This window comes from Oreochromis niloticus, linkage group LG4 (assembly GCF_001858045.2).
Source record: "Oreochromis niloticus isolate F11D_XX linkage group LG4, O_niloticus_UMD_NMBU, whole genome shotgun sequence".
NCBI lineage: Eukaryota > Metazoa > Chordata > Actinopteri > Cichliformes > Cichlidae > Oreochromis > Oreochromis niloticus.
Genome location: NC_031969.2, coordinates 18,735,218 through 18,752,027, shown reverse-complemented (window position 1 = coordinate 18,752,027; position 16,810 = coordinate 18,735,218). Strand labels below are relative to the sequence as shown.

Genomic DNA, 16,810 nt, shown 5'->3' with positions numbered 1-16,810 from the left:
CTCTGTAGTTTGAAGCCTTCGTGTTAGCATTTTGACTTTCAGTTTTAATTCAGTGGGTTGAACAAAAAGATTGCTTTAGTCCCTCAGATTTATATACATTTTTTTACTTCCTCTATTTCAGGGGCTCAAAAGTAATTGGAGAGATTAAATACCTGAAAATAACATGTTCATTTCTAATACTTGGTTAATACTCTATCCTAAGAATAAAGAACTGTACTGGCTTTTTTGGATGTTTTTTTTTGTTTGTTTTTTTAGCAGAGCCTTTCTATTCTTGGCACTTACGAGTGGCTTGCACCTTGCAGTGAACCCTCTGTATTTACCTTCATGAAGTCTTCTCTTTATAGTAGACTTGGATATTGATACGCCTACCTCCTGGGTTGTGTTGTTCACTTGGTGGGCTGTTGTAAAGGGGTTTCTCATGACCATAAAAATTATTCTGTGATCATCCACCACCGTTGTCTTCTGTGGACCTCCAGGTCTTTTTGCGATGCTGAGTTCACCAGTGCTTTCTTTCATCCACAGGATGCACCAAACTGTAGATTTTTCCACTTCTGATATTGTAGTAATTTCTCAGATGGGTTTTTTTTTTCTGTTTCCACAGCTTTAGGTTGGCTTGTTTCACCTGCATGGAGAGCTCCTTTAACCACACATTGATTGTTCACATCAAAATCTTTGAAATGCAAGCACCACACCTGAAATCAACTCCAGGCCTTTTAGATGCGTAATTAATAATGACATAACAAAGGAACTGCCCACACCTGCCCATGAAAATAGCCTTTGAGTCAAATCCAATCCAAAATTGAAATGGTAACTTTAATTTTAAAATAAACATAGAAAATACTCCCTTTTTCTTTCTACAGTCCCCCAAATGTTTAATTCGTCTCAAGAGATTTGACCATCACCACAATAAGCTGTGCAACTCTCTCTGCCCCTCTCCTCCAAACCCACCCCCACCCAAAAATAAATAGTAGACCTTGCATGCCTTCTCTACACTAACACTACAGCTACTTAAAGCTCTTGTAATTCATGTCAACTCCACTGAAAATGCTTTTCTTAGTGTCACTGAGACTTTGATTCGTCAGTAAACAAAATGAAATGATGAAATCAAAGGCAAAGGCTTTCACAGAATGGAGATGTAGGCTACAGTGGGGTCGTGACTAGCTAAGAAATACCCTGATTAATAGGATAAGCACGCTGGAAATGGGCCGCCTTTCATGTTGAAGAGCTGAAACTGACCTCGACGTGCTCTAGAGTCATGTTGGCCGATTAATGTGTGCTGAGGGGAAAAAATCCAACTACCAGAAGCCTAAATGAAGCCTAAATCACCTGCATCAGTGCAGTTGAGGTTAGTTCATACTGTATTTTAAATTAATGAAAGAAAATGGTCATATATGAGAGGAAATTGCCAAGAGGATCAGACACTGTGAAATCTGAGTGTTTTCAGTATAAAAATCTAACTAACAAATCCGAGTCAGTGTTTCTTTCTTCCTTTTTACTTCGTGCTGTAGTTTTCAGAGAAGCTCTACCTAAAAGTTCACCCCGGCCCTAAAGCCTTGCAGTCTGTGCGTGATTTATGTCAGTGCACTGAATCGTAGATCAGGCGGTCATGCCTGTCACCTGGACTGCGTTTCCCTCGGCTCGGAGAATCAACAAGTCAACACCTGGCCTGCTCACTCAACTCCAGTGGGGGGAGACACTGTGGATATTGATGTTAGCCAGTGCTACACTCACACTTGTTGGAGGTGTGTGTGCATGCAAGTGTAAATACACGCCCGTGCTTTCATCTTAAGATATTTGTGTATGTGTGTACACACACGCACGCTTGCACGTGTGTACGTATCAGTCCCTGCTTTCCATGCAGGCTAATCGAAGATGAAGTGTCCACATGTGCACTCGGAACATCTGGTTCTGGGTCGTGCGCAGGAACTGTGGCTTGCTATCACTTACCAGCAGAAAGGGGGGAAAACTGCTTTGTGCGTTTCTTTTTTTATTCTTCTTTCTTGCCTGAGTCTTAGAAAGCAAAATAGATTGAATTCTTTATTGGTACCTTGTGGGGAAATTTGATCAGCACAGGTACTGGAATACATGCGAGAGGGCTCGTTATCCACTAAATGATACAGTGTATGTTTCTTAGTAGTGCCAAGGAGAGGAATAAGAACTGCAGCTTTATAAAAGACTAGAAAGATTGTTCGTTTCCATACTGGGAAAGTCTTTCTTTATGCCCTTGTCTAAAAATAAGTTTAGGCTTAATGAGAGCAGCTTCATAGTAATTACTGGGATTGCTTTGTTATTAGCTTTTTACCTCCCAAAAAATAATCACAAGCTGTATCTCTCTTCATTGTCCTTGTGTCTACATTTGTGTACTCTGTATTCTTATTAGTTTTCTCCATCTACTTGTTTTCTTAGCTCTGGTCTTGAGTCTGGTGTAGCCTCTTATTGAGATAAAGTGTGCATCTGTTTGCAATCTCAAATGTAACTGCAGATTAATGTCTGTCAATTTGTGCCACTTAACACTTAACGTCACACCGAATTCGAAATGTTTTTCTCTTTGCGTCAGTCAGCCGACTGACTGTCTCTCCCTTCCCTCAGGCTCTGCAGGAAAAGGTGGAAAGTCTACAGAGACAGCTGCACTCGGCAGAGAAGGATCTGCTAAGCAAAGAGCTGGAGACTGAAGAGAAGGTGACGAGTTTCTCTTTTTCTCTCCGTATCTCACCATCTCTTTCAAATGCTTATGAGTAGATGTACGAAATGTACGAAAGAGGCAAGAGCGCCTTACGCAAACTGATTCTCTCGCCGACAGTATTGCTGCATCCCTCTCGCTGCCCAGCATTACCTTTTTTAACCCTCTAGCTTTTTCATCAGAATTCTTTTTGGTTCATGCAAGCACACAAGGCCTCATCTCTGCCCCCCTTGTCGTCTTATGTCACCAGTCCCTCCCTCCCAGTTTACCAACCTTACTTGATCCTCCAGGGGGCCACAAAAGGCAAACAAAATAGATTTCCCCCCCTTCCTTTCCTGCCCTCCCCTCATCACTCTGCCATCTCTCGTTCTCCTGTTCACAACCAGAGATATGCCCCCTCGCACATTTCCCAAATTCCTTGAGATCTGGCTTCAAGAGCCAGCGCCTAGGGCCAGGAATGCCACCGCTGCCTGCGTTCAAAAGGGAAGCCTCTGTGTGCACACATGCCGACAAACACACACCCACAGCTCTCTAGAGCGCCCTGTAATCAGGCTCTGTTTTGACCTTGACACACACAGAGAAGAAAGCACTAATGACTACACTCACACAGGAGGTTGTTCTTTTGTACTGTGGTATGTACACCAAAGGCATTCGCTCTCCTGCGTCCCCCTCTGATCCACCCACTGACCCTTGTACACACTTCACACACTCGTTGTGCACCTCAGTGTCCAGCCTTCGTAAATTTTCAGGAAGAGTCCAGAGGTTTTTAGGAGCCATTGATCACTGCGCCAGTCCCAGAAGCAGGGTCATATGGTTTCCTATGACTTAGGAGGGGCTGAATCAGGAATCTACCTGCTCCCATGTCAGATGAGGGGTTGGGTTGAAATTTCTGAGTGTTTTCAGCATTAATGAGTATCTCTGTATATCATAAAGTATACTTAAAGTGAGTGTATTATCCTCATTTGTCTTAGGGGTCCTTGGTGCACACCCTCACTGTGTATAGTGTGCATCTTGTAGCTCTAAGGCCGCCCTCTCTTTACACCAACTTTCTTCTGACTGGCTGGGGCTGCTGTGCTTGAGATGACCATATTAAGTACATCCACTGTTGCTGACATCACACAGATGCAGACTTGAAAAAAGCTGTCTGAAACTAAGTGTTTATAAAACAGTCTGAATTTTGTCCATTGTAACAGCTGTATGACAGGAATTAAGGGAACACAAACTAGTTCCACTTTAAAGGGTACAGCTGTTGTATTTCCACAGTGTTCTCCTCTTTTGCAAAGGTTCATCACAGTTTTATTAGTCTTGCTAAATTTTTGATTGCGGCGCCACTAAGAAACATGAATTATGATGCTGATTCCAAAAATGCTGCCTTCTGAAGCAAAAACGGCAACACTGCGACTGAAGCAAAGAACGGGTAAACACGACTAAAAATCTGTTTAGCATTTGGTTCCAATTTTAGGTGCTTGACAGTTCTTTTTTCACAGCCGCTAACACATTTCGCTAATCCAGCACAGATTGTTTTGCTGTAGCAAAGTTGGCAGGGCAGAGATCAACAGGAAGTGAGCCATCGTAGAAATAAAGTAATGTGTGCCAGAAGAGCTAAGAACCCATTACAGGGTACACATTGCAGGGCAGCTGAGATAGGATCTGGAATGATGGGGTTTGAAGGTTTTTAATAAGGTGCAGCAGCTAATGTTTCAGCACAGAGTATGACTTCATCAGAGGGAGAAGAGGAGGCTTTGGCAGTGTGGATGTTCAGAGTGCCTGCACCCAGCTAATAACTGTCTCTCGTAGCACGAACAGGTTTTACATGTGTCTAGTCAATACCTTATTCCCAAAGAATGTATTATTATACATCCTGGGTTTGTGAGACATGTCTATCCACTGCTCTTTTTATCCTTGAATAATCACTCATGAAAGTTGCAGGTTTCTTTTATCTTATCTACCAAAGTTTTGCTGCTTTTAGCGAAACCTGAGGGTAATTTCTTTTCTCTTTCATGATGTTGTACCTGTTCATACCTCAGCATTGTCCTGCTCCTGAATTGTTGCGCGTCACAACTGCTGATGTGAAGCAGACTTTGGTGTTGTTTCAGCTTGTTGTGACCCCTTTCATCACAAGGGTGTGTTTCCAGTTAGGTCTCTGCAGACAGTGGCCTGATGTACCTCAATACTTAGAATAACTTTCGAGACCGTAGTTTTGTTTTTTGTTGGGTTGTTTTTTTAAGGCATAGGCAGCCATATGTTCCAAGGCTGAAAAAGAAGAAGAAAGGTCCCCACAAGCAGAGGAGAAAGTGCACCTGGAAGACGGTGACTTGGGAAAACTCCACCCACAACTCGTTGATCAAACAAGACAATGCCAATTTTTGCTGATTTTTTTCCCGAAAGAACTTCAATTGACACCCTCTACAAACAAAAATCAGAATTTTACAGAAAACAAAGTGCTGTGCTGAAGGAAAGACGTACCGATAATTAACTGAAAACTTGCCGTACACCGTTCTTTACCTGACATATTTAACCTTAACAAAGAAAAGCAGGTGCAGGTTTTGCACCTGCACATGCCCAGGAGTCATTCCTGCGCCATCTTTGAAGTCCACTTCCTGGTGCACATGCATTGTTGGTGCATTGTAATGTAAATTCTCTGTGGACTCACAGGCATGCAGACATTGACCCAGACCCTCAAAATGACAAAATTTGCACTACCATGACGAGCAGACCTTAGCAGTCTAATGGATAAATATGAGCAAGAATGTAGGTTACGTTTAGTTATGTGGAAGTATAAGTGGTTATGAGGCCATGTTGGCATTTGTAAGTCATGTGAACAATGTGTCTTTTCCATTGTCAGCATCCGGCAACTTTATAGTATCTTGTAGCATATGTTTGTAAGTGCGTATTAGCATCGTTTCTTAGCACAGCTTGTCACAGTTATACCGTCGTGGAAGCGACTGGCTACATGATATATTGACTCCTGTCTCATATAATGCTCTTGGACTCAAAAAGATGTGGAGGTGCAAACTTTGTGAGTGGCGTCATTTTTGATGTACCCCCTTGTTCGTGACAAGGTTTTTGTCACTCCGGAGCAAGGGTGTATTAAAAGAAAACGACATAAATGTATTAGTTTGCATGCAACTATCAGGATTAATGTACATGTGTTAGAGATGCTGTGGACAGAGTCTGTGGATTGTTTTTTATTTGCCATTAAACCTAAAGGTATCCAGTCGCCACACACCAATAATATTGCCCTGGTTTATCTGCCAAGATGTGTCTTTGTAATTCGATCCCTCTCATGCTAAAACAGCTTTTCTGCCCAGACTTCACACAGATGTTGCTTGCCTTACACTAGCAGGGCCCTCGCAGGCTCCCCCACTCTAAAATGGCAGATCATCAGCTCGCTGTGTGGTTCAATTCTCCTTGAAGACAGCAGCAGAATATTGAAGACTACAGCTCTTTGTATAAATACATAATGATACAGTGGGCATGGTGAACTGTACAAGTTTCAGAGATGTATCCTTGTGCAACACGGGAGCTCGGTGTAATAAAAAATAAATCATGTCTCTAGTTGTTTTCAGTATTGATGCAGACATAAAAATGCAGAGGAGCTGAACTTAAGTTCTGTAGGCTGAGCCGTTTTCCTGTGTGCTGTTTTTGTTGAGGCACATTACATCAGCAGCCACCAATCCATCCCATAGTTCTAACAACCTCACTAAGATCTGTAGCCAGTTCTAATCTCCTTCTGCCTTTCCTTTTTTTTTCTTCTATTTTTTTCTCCCTCATTTTTGTGAAGCGGTTTCCTTTTTTCCCTCTCGCAGCAAAGCGTTTTTGAATTCAAATCGCTCCTCGGTGAACTCACCGAGTGCCAACTCAGTGGATGTGGAGGTGCAAACTTTGTGAGTGGCGTCATTTTTGATGTACCCCCTTGTTCCTGACAAGGTTTTTGTCAGTCTGGAACAAGGGTGTATATCAAAAATGTCTTTCCAGCAGCTACCCCCACTCCTCCTCCCTCTTCCACCTCCACCCCCCAACCTGTCCCACGCAAGCCTGTACACACACACATACACCCCAACTTCATTAGCATACATCAAGCCTCCCAACAATGTGACAAACTTCATTTGAACATTGAAAGTGTTGAGGGCTTGTTCCTTTCTGCTGGCAGCTGTCAAAAACCATGCCATGTGACGGTACCAAACGCAAGGGAAAGTCAAAACCACAATCTAAAGACTATATATAGATGAAATGTTGTCATTTTAAGATGACTGGGAGGGGAAAACGACTGCCGCTCCTCACAGTCTTCAAAACTAGAGAATCACGCTTCATCAAGAACAAACAAAATCTCATCTCTCAAAGAGCTGCAGAGATGAAACCAGATTTCTCTTTAGAAAGTCAGCGTCCCTTTTCATTGCTCAGGGAAAATAGTGGCACACTTTTTCTCTCTCTCTCCATCTTCCCTGTGTTTCCCTTCCTCTCTTTTCTTTCCGATTCACTTGCATCTGCAGTCCGTCAGTGACCAAAGAACCTCATGGAAGGTTTGATCAGCAGTATTGTTCAAAGGCATCAAACATCTGTCCTAATAAGTGAGGAGCCTTTTTTTCTCAGATGCCGTCATGTCTCCTTCCACCTGTCAGAAAAATAAACATGCCTTTGCTGCAAAAAACATGTTGAAAGAAAAGTAAAATGTGTTTGCGTGAAGAAAAAGAGAGATGCGAGCAGAGGGACCTCGGAGAGGGCAGGAAAATGCAAAGTCGAAGAAACGACGTCTCTCAGGAAACAAGTCAGACATCTGCGGAGAGTTCGATGCTTCTGTCTTGAATTTTAACTCCATTGTGAGACATGGTGGAGTCAGAAATTTGAATTGATATTATACCTATTCTTGTCTGCTTTATTCTGTAACTGTTGTCTGTTAGATGTGTTGTTATGCACAAAAAAAAAAAGCTTCCACCCACACATGTTGCATAGTAAACTATGGCTAAGCTTTAGATCAAATGTTGCGGTCTGCTACACTGAAAGAGCAGAAATACACCCTCAGGTTAAAGGAGCCCTATATATGCTTTTCCCTATGTACTCCCATGTACTCTTACAGTGGTGGATGCTTAAATTAAACATGGCCAAAGTTTGAAATAATGAGGTATGCACAAGTGAGCCAAAAGCTCAGGCTTCAGGCTGCTCTAAATTGTACACAAGTTTCTACTCTTGGATCCCTGTAATGTTAGTATAGACATCAGGCGCACAGCTCCCACAGCAGCCCTGCCTCCCCCACCACCACCACTACCATCACCTGCTATTCAAACGTTCTGTTTACGAGGGGCAGCCAATCAGAAATTTGATTTAAAGCTATGCAATTAACTTGCAATCTTATTGCCTATGAAATGGCTGCTTGGAAGATGGAGACCAGGTCTGCAATTATTCTCAGTCAGCTGCTGTCTTCAGAGCAACTTTGGTGCAACAAGACGGCAATAAAATTGAGTCCGTTAGATGGAGTCGCTCTGCTACCAGTTTGCAATCAAATGAGGTCAAGTTGGCAATTACTTGTAATCTGTTTGTAATAAGACAAACTTGCCATCTACATAAATTTAGTGTCCATCCAGAATCTCTTGGATCTGAAACATAAATTCAACAATTTCTCCACAGATAGTGACATAGTTACTGCTGGACTGTGATTTAACTGCAGCACAACATAAGCACTTGGCAAACTTTGATTTTATATAAGATCATAACCAGAATACAACTGGTGGGCAACCAGTTATGGTGAGTCTATGTGACCAGTTAGTTGCCGCAACTACTTGCAGTCAAAAAAAAGTCAATGCAATCAGCAGGAAAACGCCACTTTTCCTAATCACATGCAGGCTGCTTTCCTATTTTTACTCTTGTGTGACTGAGCCATAAAACATCTTGTTTCGGAGGATGAACTGAGGGGCTGCACAAAGGGCTCAGTGAAAGATAAACGTATTATTTTGAACTGTGACTCATCCAAAGCTGCTCTAGGACAATCCAAGAATGACAAATATGGAGCTGGAAATTTGTATAACAGGTATAATTCATCTGGATTTGAGGTGTATTTTTGTGTTTGTGTGTTCATGGAATATGTATATGCTGTGCTGTTCCCATCATATTATTTTATGATGGGAGCAGCAGCAGAAAATTAAAGTAATATTTTCTCTCACAACCGCTCTTTCAGTGCCATAACCATGAAGTCATTGGGGCAAATGTAAGCTGTATGACCTTACCGTGTCATGTAATACATGAACTTTTCTAGTTTGATCACCCTTACGACCGTATGTACATCATCCAGCCGCCGTGAATGCGTTATTGCTGCCTTGCCGAATGTATGGGACAGAAAATGGAGACAGCATTGCCGCAAAGGAGCTTGTAATTTAGGCAAAGCGGATTTCTCGTTGCTGCGGTGACGGCACCATACATGAATCAAGAATGCAACACTGAGGAACTTGGCTTTTGAAGAATCTAAGACTTATATTCAGAGTGGTTGGTAAGGGATGTGTTTATTCAACCATTGTTTATTGCTTTGGTCTGAGGTAGTGAAGTGTGTTTTGTCTTGGCTTGCCGTTTTGTTATGACTACAGAAGCTGCTATAGATAGAGACAGACATTTTGAAAATCTGCACTCCTCTTCGCTTGAGCCCATTTTTTTAAAATCCTGGACATTCAAATTAAAGCTTCCAAGTTTTGTTTTTTTGGGTTTTTTTACCCCTTGTTTTTTAAAGGCCTCTCTTTCAAATTATCCTTGACTTCATTCTCACACAGCGCGGGACGGACAAAAAAAAAAAAGACATATTTTTGTAAACTGATGGATTCTCAGCCTGACATTATTGGTCCAACACTTTCAAATGAATAGGGCAGACGGAGCCTGAAAAATTGGCAAAGTTGTGGCAGACTAATCTACAGCACACTGTGCCGAGACAAAGTGAGCTGCTTCATGTTGGGATCATTTATACTGAGGGTTGCTTTGAAGTGCTTCCCAATCCCTTTCATTGTGCCCAGGAAGATTAATTAGCCAAAGCCAGAACAATCAGTTAAATCCACAACAGGAAGATTATTTTAGGGAAACCAATCTTTTTTTCCCCCCTCCCCACCCACCCACCGCCCCCACCACCTCATTCACGCTCTCTTCACTTGAAAGACTGATGAGAGGTGGGGATTGTGGGGATATTCTTAACGCTAGTGGACTTTGGCTCTGTAAAACACATTATGGTCATTTAAAATGCTCAGACTCTCTCCCCTGGTTACACCTTGAAATATGTTGGGGAGGAGGGGGGCAACTGTTGCTTTTCACGGGTCGAATTAATCCCCCGAGCTCTGTTAAACTATTCATCAAGCTCTGAATTAATTGATTCAGCGACTCTTCAAAAAATGCTGTAAATGTTTTTACAATACTGTTAAAGCGTGTATCTGCATTTGTGTGTGTGTGTGCGTGCATGTGTGTGTGTGTCCATACATGTGTATTTCTGGGTAAAAAGTGGGGGTTGCGCTAACCAAACCCTTTTCAACTTCTATAATCAGACTCTGGTTTAGTGGAGTGTAATTTAGCCCCAGACAGACTTCCTCCAGTCCTCCCCAGTGGAGATAGCTAGCTAGCTATTGAGCCGCTGCTGCTGCGTTTGATGTGTCCTGCCCTCCACCATGGCCCTGTCCTTTTCCAAACCCAGCTGTGTTGAGCCCATAAGTGCTTTGTGTCAGATCTCGCTGTAGTCACTATCATCCAGTAGGGGGTGTTGCGCAGAGCGAGCAATGTCAGTCTGTGGACCCCCTGTGGAGATGTGAAGGAGCTGTGAAGAGCGAGGGAATACTCTGAGCCATGAATAAAGAGGGGATACCCACAGTGTGTGTGTGTGTGTGTGTGTGTGTGTGTGTGTGTGTGCACGCCTCGTCTAAGGGAGTTGTTGGTTTGGCCTGAAAATGCATACATGTGAGTGTGTCTGTGGAAAGAAAGAAATACTTATTCAGCAACAATACCACAATTGTTATCCAGTTGAGACACACCGTTTAAGAGCGTCTCTGGGGCATCAGAGTCAACAAGAGAGTGCATGATTACTATATATTACTTAATAAGTATTATTTGATTAATGTGGTACCTTTCTTTCTTGCTGACTGTGCATCTTTCCAACCTCTGTCTTCTCAGGTGACCGTGGTGCATAAGGAGTATGAGAAGAAGATCAAAGGTCTGATGCCGGTGGAGCTCAGGCAGGAGCTGGAGGACACAATCAGCTCACTGAAAGCTCAGGTGAGGTTTGATCTGATAGAGGCAAAACCAGAGCAAGAAAGACGTGTTCAGTCTGTTGAACATCTCATTGAGAATCCATTAATTTTCTTCCATTAACAGCATTATAACTGATATACAGTACTGTGCAAAAGTCTTGAGCTGGGAAGTAGGTGCAGCGATTTGTTGAAACATCTGCAAAAAATTAAATGGATATACAGTCTTTAGCTGTTTACCTCAGCTGTAAGTATGTGTCCATGTCTGTTTACTCTGGAGGAGGTTGTAAAACTTGGTGAAATGAGTTTGATAGTGTCCAATGAGTCAGTGAAGCTCACTTCTGTCTGATGACACTCATACTGAGCAATACTGAGGTGAGTAGTTAAGGATAGCTGCTGTTAGCTGCTGTCTTTGTCAAGATGATCCCCCACTGCTTCATTAATGTCGAGGTTTGGGCTCTGAGGATGGCAATCCATGACTGAGAGTGATGTTTCATTGTGTGTTTTTGGATTGGCATTGTATTTGAGATTATTGTCATCCTGAAAAATGAATTTTCTGCCAATCAGATGCTTTCCAGATGGTACTGCTGGGTGCATTTAGTTTGCTGGGTGTAGATATTTGTTGTTTTTAGCTCATCTGGCCAAAGGACCAATGAGCAGTTTCCCATTTCCACAAGAGTCATACTCCTCCTAGTAGTACTGATTACTGAAACTCGCATACAGTGATCTATCCACTGGGGCTTCACCCAAACTGTGCCAAGGTCACATTTGTCATTTTACAGCAGTAAACTGTGAGTTGTGATGTGGACGGATGGTGTATGTTAACCAGCATTAAAAGAAAATGTATGCGAGCTGAAAACATGCCAGATTTGATTATATCTGCTGATTTACATCTTTAACCCCCAGGCAGGTCACATGAAACTATACAGTATGGAAGTGATTGTATACAGATACACAACAAACCACACATAAAAAAGACACATACAAACAGTATACCATCCTCAGGTAGAAGTGATCACAGATCAGGTTGGACATAAGCCATTGTCTGAGATCTGGAGAGCATTCTCTTTACTTTATTGCAGTGTTTACTTCCCTTTGTTGCTATTGCAGGATTTTGTGTGTTTTCACTTTCTTCTGTTATAAATCAATCAAAACTGATATAAACTGAGGTAAAGCCCTCTGTATGAAACTAGATGTAGACTTATTTGTTTGAGTGAGACCTCTCTTCCGTGCAGTTTCGGCGTAGCACTCGATCATGGCCTCAGCATTCACTTCGGACCCTGCTGATCCTCTCTGCAAATGTTAATCTCTCATTGTCTTCCCCTCAGATCAAACAGTCAGCCTTTGCATAACCGCACTCGTACGTTTCTCCTCCGAGCCGTGTCCTTTGTCTCAGCATTTACATTGTAAATAATTTTGTTGTAATAATAATAATAACAGCGTGCAGTGCAGGTCTCTGTAAAACGCTCTCATCATTAACCCCTGCCTTGTTCAAATAGCGCTTCCAAGATCCCGTTTCATTGGACAGACCGCAGCTCCGCTATCAGATGTGTTTATAAAATGTGATTCATGACCAGAGCGGCTTCTCCTCTCATTGACAGTGTCTTGGGTTTTGCACATTAAAGTGCATTATTTTTATTACATAGTTTGAGAAAGAAAGAAAAAAAAAGAAAAGGTGCAGAGAGTTTCTGTGTCTCTGGAGGCATCCAGCCACATTTGGGTATGGTTTTGCATATACTTTCCCAGTGCCAAGTGCCAAATGAAATGCTAGAACTTGAACTGAGGTCTCCCCCACAGAAAGGAATGTACCCTCGGCTCCAGTACGGTAGTCCCAGAACAATGCGGATTCTTTTGGAGCTGTGATTATTCTGCCAGGCTCTAGATGCCGTGTAAATGTAGATGGAGTTTATTTTCACTTCAGCGAAGCACACTTCATAAATAAACCGGCACTTTGTAGCCAAACAAAAGAACGGTGCTGCCTCCTAACCTCGGCTAACCTGGGCCTGTAATCTTCCCAGCGTGCCTTAACCCCGCTGCCCTAATCTCCTGACCCCCGGCCCCTGCTGTCGTGACCCCAGGAGTCAACAACTGAGCTTTTCTTCTAAAAAAGCACAACCGACCTAAATCAATCAAACCCTTCTCCACTTCCAATTCCTGTGTCCTGATGAACCAGTTCTTGCTTCCTTCATACTGAATATATTTGAACTCTTTACCCCTTGAAAGCCAACTAGGAGTAGCTCTTGATGCTCTTTTCTAACCTGAGTGGTTTTGGTCATGTTTCAGGCCTGATTATGGAACAATATGATTGGGTTTGCAATTAGAAGTTAGTGAAGGTGGTCTCTGCCTATGCAGTTACCCTTGTAAAAACAGAGAGAACTCTTCTAATGGTCATCAAACCACATCTTTGTTTTGTTTTCAAAACTCGTCATAATGGTGGAAAGAGTTGAAGATTACTCCGTGCCGTTCTGTGTTTCAGGTTAACTTCCTTCAGATGAGAGCCTCTTTGCTACAGGAAGACCTGGATGCCTGTCGCAGCAGCAGGTGAGCACGTTGATCTTAAGTGGACCACAGCAGTGAAACTTTATTAGAAATGTGTAAAATCAAAGAAAAAGTTCTGGTAATTCATTCCCAGACTGTCCTGTAATCATAAAATATGAAGTTTTTGTAAAAAATAAAAGACTTGTCTACAGAAGTTGGTGGAAAACCAGGAATTTGTTGTCATTTCATTGTTTCTCTTTACTTACAATTACTTTGGTGTAATGTGAATGACCATAAATCAACAGAAAATGGTGTAAAATGTATGAAAATACAGTTAAAAGGTCCAAATCCGTGCATTGAGTCACATATTTTGAAGCTGTCCAGTGGGCCAGATTGGAGTCTTTGGCGGACCGATTCTAGCCCCATGGCCTTATGTTTGACATCCCCGGTTTTGAACCTACAGAAATGGGTGTGTGTAGTACACATGACGCTTTCAGACAAGGACTCACATCATAATCAGTCTGCTGCCTTGCTTTAAAGCTGCAGATGTGAGCCTTGTCTTTGACTAACAGAGCTTCCAGTCTGAAGGGCTTTAATTTGCTTTCCCTGCATCCATCACACTGTAAGAGCCATTTATGTTTTTGCAACTATATACATGTGCAGCGATGACAGCGCCCTGTCAGACAATGCCGCAGCTCACATCTGTGTGCGCAATGCTCCCAGGACTGTCACTCACGGCAGATCACAGGAAAACGGTTATTTCCCTGCACTCTGCCCTCATTCCTAAAAGTGACTGTGAGTCAGTAAGGAGTGAGTGACTCAGAGCCAGTTTGCATTTGTGTTGAAATTACGACGAGTGTCTCTCTGCACAGGTAACAGCACGATAACGTCAGGCTGATCTTCCGCCCGGACATGAAGGACGGCGTCGCCGATCAGGTGTGAGCACTGTTGGCTGTCACGAGCATTTTACACACCTGCCACGTCATCTTTTACTTTGAAAGATGGTTTTTTTCTCCATTGTTTTAACATCAGAAATATTTATTCATTGTCAGATTTTAGTTTTGTCTTGTTCAAAATAATAATTCTCATGTTTTCAGCTTTTTGTATTGTTATTTTTAATATCATTATTAACTTGATGTTATTGATGCTTTTTTTTTAATATATCAACTGGTTTTAATAAAACACTTTGCTTCAGTTTTCTATTGTCCTTCTATTATTTTTTCCTTATTCCGAGCATGTTTTTCATCTTCTTCAAATACCTCATAATTAATCCCTTATTTAGGGGGAGTTGTGCCATTGCCTTTGTTTTTCAATGACCACAAAATGCATGTTAACCAAGATTAGCTGTGTAACTACAGTCCCAGACCTTGAAATCCCATCTCCCCATCACTGTTTAGCATTGCCTTTCTGCTTAAGACCCCATTTGAACTGTAAAGAGTAGTTGGGGGGGTTTGTGGTTCTTTCAGATAAAGAGCGCCGCAAGTCGGTTGTTTGAATCTCAGGCCAAAGGCTACAGTCCTGGGCCCCAGTGTTTCTGCCTCTGCGCACCACTTTGTGTTATTACCAGCGGCTCAAAACTCAAACCCAAGCCGATGATGGAGTCCGCAAAATGGTCACCCCGTCTCCAAAGTCTCCAGCTCAGAGGCTTTTTGATGATAATAACATTTGGTGGCTTCATAATGAGCCATTGTCTGTTGGGTGCTCTGTATGTTAGGTGAGGAATGCATGGGCTCGAATCGATTTTTGGACAGTTTGGAGGTGTTATTAAATCCCTTAAATCAGATTGGATTTCAAAGAGAGGCGTCTGCACGTATTTGCACTGGAACGGCTTTTCTTCTGACGCCCACAGTTCGCGTGTTGCCGTTGTCCGTGACCTTTTTCCTGCTGTCTCCAAATGAAACACGATTCCCTTTGCTCTGTATTTATTTGATGTGCTGATTCTGCTGCCCAGGCAGAGACGGAGGAGAAGAAGAATAGAAAAAAAAGAGACAGAAAGGAGAGAGGAGTGTCAAACCAGCAGGAATTTAGTCTTTCAGCACAAAGCCTTTGTAGAGCGTGTTGTTTCTGGATGAAGTGCACAGAGGAAACATAGCTATTACAACACAGCATCTTCAGCGCATGCCTGTACATCTAAGGAAGTATGCGAAAGGGTGGTTTGCATGGTGTTTGTAATTACATTGCCTCTCCTCTCATTGACAGTGTCTGGGGTTTTGCACATTAAAGTGCATTATTATTATTGCATAGTTTTAAAAAAAGAAAAGGTGCCGAGGGTTTTCGTGTCTCTGGGAGCATCCAACCCAAATGAAAGTACTTTGTAAGTGGTTGGAAATGATGTACAGAGACAAGTTGTAATAGCAGGGACTGTATGTGAACATGGCTGCTGCTCAGTATTCAAGTTTTAGGTAGGGACGTGGTACTGAGCTCCTGAGTCTTTAAATTTCAGGTAGATCAGCTGGTGTCTTTGATCAAATTTAAAAAGAAAACTTTCATCGATCCATCACAGATTAGCTTAAAAAAAAGTTGGCGTGTTTCATGGCCAGTGAGTGTTGTAAAAGCACCCGGCACACATCCTCTCGTCTTAGCCAGAAAAAAAACCTTTCTGGGCCGTGAGCGTGCATAAATCGTTTCAAAAGCAGAGCAAGATTTTAACATTCCATCTTTGGCTGCTGTACACAAATTCATTCTCATGTAAATCTGAGACGGTCAGATGGGAGGCATTTGATGAACTAGTCTTACAGACGCTGACAGGGCAACACTGGTTTAAAAAATCTTGATAGTTGTTAATAAGTAATAATAATAACAGTTGCTGAATAATTTGTTTCCTAAACATTGGTTGTGCTCTTGCATTACTTCAACGTTAGCTACTCATACATTCATGTACAGTCACCATAAACCATTACCTACTTACATATGTTCAGTACGGGACCATTTTGAAGACCTCATAAGCGTGTCCTTGTTGCACCATTTCTCCGGGAATTTTATTTCGTTTCCATGTCTCTTTACTCGTAATGCCCAAATATAAACTTAACTGCCGCTTTATTATGTACATCTGACCTTGAGAAGTGCCTTAATTCTTCATGACTGGAGGTTCTGGAAACATGACATGACAGCATCTCTCACTTGCTGCAGCTGACTCTATTGGATTGAGATTTCCAGACTTTGAAGGCCGTTTGACTAACATGAACTCAATGTCATGTTCAAGAAACCAGATTGAGATGATTTGAGCTTTGTGACATGGTGCGTTATCGTGCTGGACGCAGAAATCAGAAGATCGGCACACTGTGGTCATAAAGAGATGGATATGATCACCAAGAGTGCTCAGGCAGGCTGCGGCGTTTAAACGATACTTATTTGGTACTAAGAAAAAAATCCCCCACTACGTTCCACCACAACCAGCAGTGTGAACCATTGATATAAGCCAGGATGGATCCAAGCTTTATGTTGTTTA

The 16,810-nt window shown here is 42.3% G+C and overlaps 1 protein-coding gene across 10 annotated transcripts in view; it reads left to right on the top strand.

Moving 5' to 3' along the window:
* cep112 (centrosomal protein 112) overlaps positions 1–16,810 on the top strand; it is a 130,471-nt gene that overhangs the window by 102,829 nt on the left and 10,832 nt on the right. For 9 of the 10 annotated variants that reach the window (XM_013264798.3, XM_013264800.3, XM_013264801.3 and 6 more), the window contains 4 exons: positions 2,590–2,679; positions 10,811–10,912; positions 13,361–13,425; positions 14,235–14,559. In XM_013264798.3, the coding sequence (XP_013120252.1) occupies positions 2,590–2,679; positions 10,811–10,912; positions 13,361–13,425; positions 14,235–14,238 (261 nt within the window). In that variant the 3' untranslated portion in view covers positions 14,239–14,559. Of the gene's footprint in view, positions 1–2,589; positions 2,680–10,810; positions 10,913–13,360; positions 13,426–14,234; positions 14,560–16,810 lie in introns of those variants that run through there. The other variant, XR_003219967.1, reaches the window with a different exon arrangement.